Consider the following 7707-nt stretch of genomic DNA (forward strand, 5'->3'; position numbering starts at 1 on the left):
AATACTATTCTAATATGAATGATAATTGAGATCATAGCTGACCACTTGGATAGCAACCTCCCTGGAAAACTATTTTTAAACTATGTAACTTCTCACAGTTTTAACAGGAATATATGAATTAACACAGAGACCTAGGCCAGACTGTTCTCTCAAGATGGGAAACCATGGCTCTTAAAAGGAAAACTAGCAAGGAAAAAAATTCAGCTTGTGATGTTTTTCTTTATCAAGATGTATAAAGAACACCTGAGAGGCCTTTTGTTGTTTTTAAACCTTTCAAGCTCTTGGGGAAATTTAACACTAGATTCAGGTCTTGCTTCTCTTTCTTTGCTTAAAAAACCCTTATTCATAGCTGGAGAACAAGTAGGATTAAGACTTCAAAGACAAAAGAAATCTATCTATCTCCCAGAACCAAAATAACCTACTTTACTGGAAGAGTATCACTCACACATAAGGGTTTGTACTAGTTTAGCTATATTGGWTTAAATCAAATTAAGTATTCTGATTTTCCTTTATAGAGAAAGCCTGAGAAACACTTACAAGCACGTACCTTTGGTAGTGGTTCAGCATCTCCTAAGTGATGAATAAGAGGATGTGTCTATTTCCATACTCCCTCAATGGGGAAAAAAATGAACTTTTATTTAAGCAACATAACAACAGCAAGAGAACAAAACTGAATTGTTTTTCCTCTGAAGGTCACTTGTAACATTGAGGTAATGGTAAGTATTAATGTCAAATTTTCACATTACTTCTTTATCAAAATTAAGTACAAAATACTTCTAACACTAGAGAAGAATTTCACTTCTCAAGTGAGACATTTGCCATTTTCCCCTGTGATCTCAGCTTTTTGTAAATAATTAGTGTTTCTATTGAGGGAGCAGTAATCTCATATATATAATTAATTTTAAAATCAAGACGGGAAATCTGGTTTTGTACATTCAGAAATAAACCAATTAGAATAGCTAGTCTTTAGTTGATATTTTCTAAACAAGAATTCATATTCCTTAAAGATATATTTTTAACTTCAGATATTTAACTTCATTATGAGATGAACAGAATATAAAATTGCAGTTTCCATTTAAAATATCATGAAAACACTTGAAAGTATAGTTTCTTTATGTAGTGTTTATATGGAATAACTTGTGTTTAGTTAATAATATTGCCTTCTGTTGTTTCATATAATTTCTCTGCCATAAAAAAATTTCACTGTAATCTTTCTTGTTTTCTACCTGGTACATGTGGATGCTAACCCAACATCTACTGAAATAAAAGGCAGTCCTTCATCTAGAACCTGAATGGAACCAAATGTTCCATGAGCCTCACCATCCTTCCACTGGTAGTTACTAGCTGTTAAAATGTACATAACTATTATTTTCAGAACTTTCTCATTTTTGGATACCTAACTGTTCAAACTTACCTTTTTTTTAACATAACAAACACTTCTTGTTTTTGTGTATGTGCACAACTAGGTTTTGTCAGCCAATCCATAAGTGACCAAGAATCTTTCAATGGAATAATAGTCTGTCTCTAATTTAAAAACAAACAAACAAACAAACAAAAACAATTTGCAAGTACCTGCAATATTTTGTGAAAAGGAATTGGTTACTCTGGGTGAGAAGCTAAACAAGAGTGACAATTATATCTGAGTAAGTCAAATGTGATCGATAGAAAGCATAGTGCAGATCATTGTGGGCCTTTTCAGCTGTCATATATCAGGTTCAGTGGAGCTGTGACTGGAGGAGACCAAAGGAAATGAAGACTTTCAAGACCCATATTTTGTGGGGAAAAAATAATTTTGACATTAGTGATAACAATTTGCATCTTTGCTTATTCTAGGTACCTTTGAGAGCCTGGACAAAAAATCAATGGTAACATAATTTGCCTCCAAGCAGTCATGTCACTACAGACCTACATAGTATGTAGCAAAATTAGTTTCAAGATTTAAACTTGTAGTTTCAGTCCAGCGCTTGATATAGAATTGTGCTGCGTAGGAATGTAAATCATGCTCCTTTATTTTCCAGATGGCATTCTTCTTTGAAATGCATATATTGTAAACTATAGGACATTTTTATATTTTTACATCAAAAGGTACTTACAGAAACAGTATAGTTATAATTATTTGAAATTATTTTACAGAAAGGGCAAAACTAAATAACGTCACAGTTATCTCTTAGGAAACATATTGTCATACTGAGTGAATTTTAACTGAAGCTGCAAGAAGGCAAACAGCACCCACTGAGTATTTTCAGAAAAGAATATCTAGTTTCAGTATACAAAAATTCACGTTATACAGCCACCATTTCAATACAATTAATGTCTGTAAATTAAGGCAAAATAGATCACATTAAATATGCCTCAATCTTTAGAAGCTGTTTTATAAAATGCTAAATGTGATACCAGTCGTCAAGCATCTATGGAATGTGCACAAATACAAGGTAGATGTTTGGAACCACAGAACACTAAGTGGGAAGGTAAATTACTTTCTGGGTAGAGATACTTAAGAATATGCAGTAACTTGGAGATGAAGGTATATTTCTGATCTCTTAGAAGTTCAGGCCTCTGGTTTATATTAGGCAAAATGGGGTTTTGAGGATAGGTCTTCCATCTCTCAGGTGAGTACCCTAGCTGTTGGTTTTAGATACAGAGGAGAGCAGAAGGGCAGAGCTCTTCCTTGATCCCAAGCCTGTGTGTGCAGGGTCCTCTCATTCTGATGGCAGGCCAAGACAACATCTGGATGTACCCCCCCATCTGTATCTTGTTTTGAAAAGAAACCCAGGCATGTGAATGGGAAGAAGGAGATCCTGCGTGGTTCAGAGATCTCCTGGTTTTGACAGTCAGAGATGAGAACTGTAGGACACACCACAAAGTAATGAACCCCAGTTTAGTTATACAAATGAAGTGGGACAAATCAGCTTGACTGATGAACACCAGTTTAGCCTCTGCTCCCTCACCCCCCCCCCCACCTTTTTTTAAATGAGCAAATGCCAGGAAGGGAATAGCTTGAGAATCCGAAGTTGACTGAAGCACAAAGCTGTCATCAAGAGATTAGACAGGACTTCCTGTTCAGTGTGCTGGCTTCTTGACTCAGTGCCTGACCATTGCCATGTGCCTGTACAGTGAACTTGAGTTATCCAGGGTCCTGTGTATCACACTGTGATTTTCAGTGGGCAGCAAGGAGTCTAAAATAGGCTCCTAGTTTGTATCTGGAATTTCCTGGACATAGTTATGCATGTAATACTGAGCCTGTAACATGAACTTTATTTACTGTGTGTACTGCAGCTCATCAGTTTACATGCAATAAAGCCACTAAAGCCAGAAGACGCTGCCTATATTCAGTTGCCACTGCCCACCTTTTGTGTGCAGGCATTATCCTGGTTGTATCTGGGATATCTGGATATCACACAACTTGGCCATAGCTACTGTCTGATGTCCAGCATCCCAGTCACATGTTTGAAGTTCCCAAATTCCACCTGTACAACATTTCTGGGTGGAAAAAAGAGTACACATTTGGGGAAAACTTGGAGGTAGGGTGGTTCCAATGTACAAATGAGAACTGCAATGCCTAAGGATTTAGCCTTTGTAGATTCAGCCCACCATGGGGAAGATTTCAGTGTTGAATTTGAAAACATTATGAAAACAATTTAATAAATATTCATCAGTTTGCAGAAAGCAGCATCATTAACTGAACGTATCTTTTCATGTAGTATCTAAGCTATTTAACTAATTCCAAGGTAGAGAGCTAGTTAAGAGCCTTATATTACAGATCTATCTTTGGTGATGTATATCATTACAATCAGATAGAACTGTGACTAAGTACATATTGTAAAGATTTTGTTACCCTTTAATCTCCTGTTAAAAATTTACTAGTTGCTTGATCTGCTCAGTTTGTAATGACTGCCTCCTTACCAGCATTTTCTGATTTTTAATCTCCTTAGGGAAAGCAGGTGCTGTTGCTACCAAGTTTTTTTGTCCACAAGAAATCATCCCAGAAACCCTGTTTATGAAACTAACATCTGAAATTGGGCGGTGAGGATTCACATTTAAAGGTGGAAGGAAACCTGGTCTGGTTTGAGCAATATGATCCAACAATAAGGCTCCTGAACCCCGTCTTTCTAGAAAAGTTTGATTTCTTCTGCTCAGGGGAATAGGCGGCATGTTCTCTAGTAATTCCCTAGAACTTGATAACAAAGAGGGAGATGGAGAAAGAATCTTTTTCTTTCCTATCACTGACTTAGTATCTTCTGCAGTTGCAGGACCCAGACTAGTAGTTAACTGAGAATCAGAGCTGTAGTGATTTGCTCCTAAATTTCTTTTCTGGATAATACTTCTCAGGGTTGAAATGAAGCTGATTTGTCCCAAATCAGAATCCTCACCCACAGAAATCCCACTGGGATTCCGTTTCCCTTCAGCATAAAGAGTGTGAGAATTTATTTCATCATATGATAATTTCCTTGATCCAGTTTGATCAAAAGTTTTCAAAAAATGAGCAGTGTCTTTTATGTCAATACTTTGGTGTCTGGTGATAAATCTCTTTGATAGGGCAAGGCCATTGATTTTAAAAGAGAGCTCTTCTTCTGGAGTTATATCCTGAAGTTGTTCTTGTAAAGAGGCAACTTTGTTCTGGTGAAACAGTGAAGGAGAGCTCTTTATCCAAGGCTCAGACTGTAGTCGCTGTGCTTGTGCCAGCTTGGATCCTATATGTGTTGAATTGGATTTTCTAGTAGGTGAAACTGGTTCAGATGAGTTGTCCGTGCTTCTTGGATGATCCAGCTCTTTAAAGCTGAAAATTGCTTTTTTAGTTTCATTTGAACTTGAAAGTGGGGATGGAGATGTTTTCAGTTCTATTTCTGATGGGCAAGTGCAAGTACTTGGGAAACGGCATTCCTCAGAGTCAGCAGGAGGCACATTTAAGTACTGTTTAGTTGTCTGCTTTCCAGATGGAGATTTGTCTGTGGTGATGATGATTACTTCTTTTCCTCTTTCTCTGCAGGCATTAAGAAGAACTTTCAGGGTCTCTTTGTCTTCGGAGTTTATTGCATATACAAGAGCAGAGCAGTTAGAGTGATCTTGTAGGCTTGGGTCAGCTCCACTTTTCAGTAGCAGAGAAATCACTTCAGAGCCTGCTTTTTCTAAGCAAGCATGCATCAAGGCTGTCTTTCCAGATTTGTCCTGTATGTTTGGATCCGCTTTGTTTTCCAGTAGATATTGAACCATTTTTGCCTTGCTGACACTCTGGGAGTCCACATGCTTTGTCCTACAAGCAATCATTAACGGGGTTTCACCTCTGTCATTGCTTTCATTAATGTAGGCTCCACCCTCTAGTAACAGTCTGGTGAGACGAAGGCGGCTTTGATAGACAGCTCTTATGAGAGAATTCCCATCCGTTGGCACCTCCACAGTTTCATTCATTGTGCTTGTCTCTCACTTGCACCTTCCTAGCTGCTGAAAAGAACACCTGGTTTTCAGAAAAAGTAAACAGGCCAACAAAACAAAGATTTAATTGCATGAATTTCTCCTGTACATTCCCCAGTACTTTGTGAAAAGAGTATGCAGATGAAGAAAAAAATAGACACTCCCACCTCCCATACCTCAAGAAATACATTAAAAAATTTAAACAATATTGAATATAATTATAACATTTACACATACTTAAAGAATAGCTGAGTTTTTTTGATTGCTTAGGTCTTCATCATACTCTGCCAAATAAGCTGCAAAGGAAGTGTCATTCTGAACACTAATGGCTTTACACTGACTGCACACAAGAGGTGCCACTATGGTTGTGCTACTCATGATTTGCATCAGTTGAATAGAATGAATACTGCAGTATTTTTTTTTTCATTGATGTTAGATATGGTGACACATTCACTCATTCTTTTTCATAAAATGAGAAGGCAAAACATCTAGGAATTAATGAGGAAAAAAACAAATTCCTGGGCATAATAAGAAAGAAAAGCAAGTATGGTAAAATATTTTTATATAACGAGTTAACTGTTAAAATAGTGGGGCAATAGGTATTAATGTCCTATATAAAAATAGTAATATTTGTGGAAGAATACTACCTTTCTTATGCTGCTTTGAAAATGTACCAGTCAGCGTGAAACAGCATAAATGAAGTGATACACAGCCTATCCCACTCTTTGTAGAGATCAGGGGGCTGAGAATAGTCCAGTATCTGAAAGAAAAGAAACATTTGATAGGATCAGGGAAAAAATAAGGTTTCACATGAAAAATTAAGAGCTTAATGTGGTATAAAATAATGAAAGGTCTTGCATGAATGTACCCATGCATACATGCAATCAATAAAATTAAAGTACTTTTATTTCTGTCTTTTATGTGCTTGCTTAACTATGTGGAAGAAAAATCTTTAGTGCCAAAGAAAAATCAATATTTAACAGGTGGCAGAGCAGTAATTCCAATACAAGATTAGCCATGAATATGAAAGTTACATGTTTACTATATGTTCCTAGAGAAATAAAAATGTTTAGTTAGTTTAACTGCAATGGAAGTTAACAGACTTATTTTTATTTACCATCTAAAACATTAGTAATTTTCTGGTACATAACTGAACAGCAATAATTTCCTTCTTTTTTTCTTTGATATTGGAGTTTTACTTTGAATTCCAGAATCAAAGGATGATGTCACTGTAGTTTGTTCCACAAGTCCAACAAACAAAAAAGTCAGTTGAAATACACATGTGAAATTTTTATCACTGCTTTTTTCCCCTCAGTTTATTTCATTCCACAGCAGAATGCTCTGCAGCTACAAGTGCTTGCTTTTATTAAGCAGTGACGTTCAGAAGTTTATCAGACACAAGGAGAACAGTTAGTTAGAAGGTAGTTAGAAGGCTTCATACTTGTATTAATAAAACATTGATTTAATATACATTAATAATAAAACATTGGATAAAATGTTGAATAAAATGGTGATTCAATATACGCATTATTTGGTGACATGGTGTAATAATGGTCACAGGTAGCATGTGTTGGATAAGACACCTTGCAATATTTGGAATATCAGGAAAAAACAAGAAATAAACCCATGAGATGAACTGTTTCACCTTTGATGGCATTTATTTCTGGCCTCACAAAGACTGTGACATATGTATGACTGGAGTCCTCTTCTGAGAAATTAAGGGGAATGAAAGAGGGCTAGAATTTCTCTGTCTGTCCTCAGAGAATAAACATCCACTTGTGATCACTGGTAAGAGGGGCGACACCACTGTGGTACTACTGTCTTCTTTTGTTCAGTTGATTTTCTTTATTCTGTCTTGATAAAACATTTTTTAAAAGTAATTGAATTCAAATTACTTTAAGGATTCATTCTGTTTTACTGAAAGTACATGATTCAGTATTTTCTATTGCAGCTTTCATTGATGTACAAATCATTATTATGAAATGCATATTTCTGACAAGTAACATACTCAAGATTATTATCTTTTATAAAAGTATCCAATTAAATAGTACAGTTAGGTTTTCAGAAACAAATTAAACAGAAATATCTTTTAGATAGCACATATGCTGGAATTTTGACTATATTCTCCCTTATTTTTGACATATCTGGAAGTCATAGCTGATTTTACATCTCTTTCATATTTATCTAAAACTCAATTTTTAACTGCTTGCTTTATTGTATTGATGGTATGTAGCACTTATACAAGCTTTTTCATCTACAGAAATAACTTTTTTGGTTAAAAACACATTAAATATTAAA

The 7707-nt window shown here is 35.7% G+C and overlaps 2 protein-coding genes across 4 annotated transcripts in view; one reads left to right on the top strand and one right to left on the bottom strand.

The window, feature by feature from the left end:
* Positions 1 to 5061, top strand: part of FAM151B (family with sequence similarity 151 member B) — a 26222-nt gene extending 21161 nt beyond the window's left edge. The window contains exons 5-7 of one of the 3 annotated variants that reach the window (XR_003256347.1): positions 516 to 1912; positions 3933 to 4023; positions 4988 to 5061. The gene's annotated coding sequence lies outside the window, so the exon portion shown is untranslated. The remainder of the gene's footprint in view (positions 1 to 515; positions 1913 to 3932; positions 4024 to 4987) is intronic. The other 2 variants (XR_003256348.1, XR_003256349.1) reach the window with 2 other exon arrangements.
* ANKRD34B (ankyrin repeat domain 34B) lies at positions 1989 to 7127 on the bottom strand. The gene has a single exon (XM_026083812.1). It carries the CDS (start codon positions 5404 to 5406, stop codon positions 3850 to 3852), a length of 1557 nt encoding a protein of 518 aa, XP_025939597.1. The 5' UTR covers positions 5407 to 7127; the 3' UTR covers positions 1989 to 3849.
* Positions 7128 to 7707: the final 580 nt, after the last annotated feature.

The sequence above is a fragment of the Apteryx rowi genome, unplaced genomic scaffold (genome assembly GCF_003343035.1).
Source record: "Apteryx rowi isolate R43461 unplaced genomic scaffold, aptRow1 scaffold_616, whole genome shotgun sequence".
Classification (NCBI taxonomy): Eukaryota; Metazoa; Chordata; class Aves; order Apterygiformes; family Apterygidae; genus Apteryx; species Apteryx rowi.

Bases quoted from the DNA above. Each gene is read 5' to 3' on its own strand.
- ANKRD34B (XM_026083812.1), bottom strand. From the start codon at position 5,406: ATGAATGAAACTGTGGAGGTGCCAACGGATGGGAATTCTCTCATAAGA.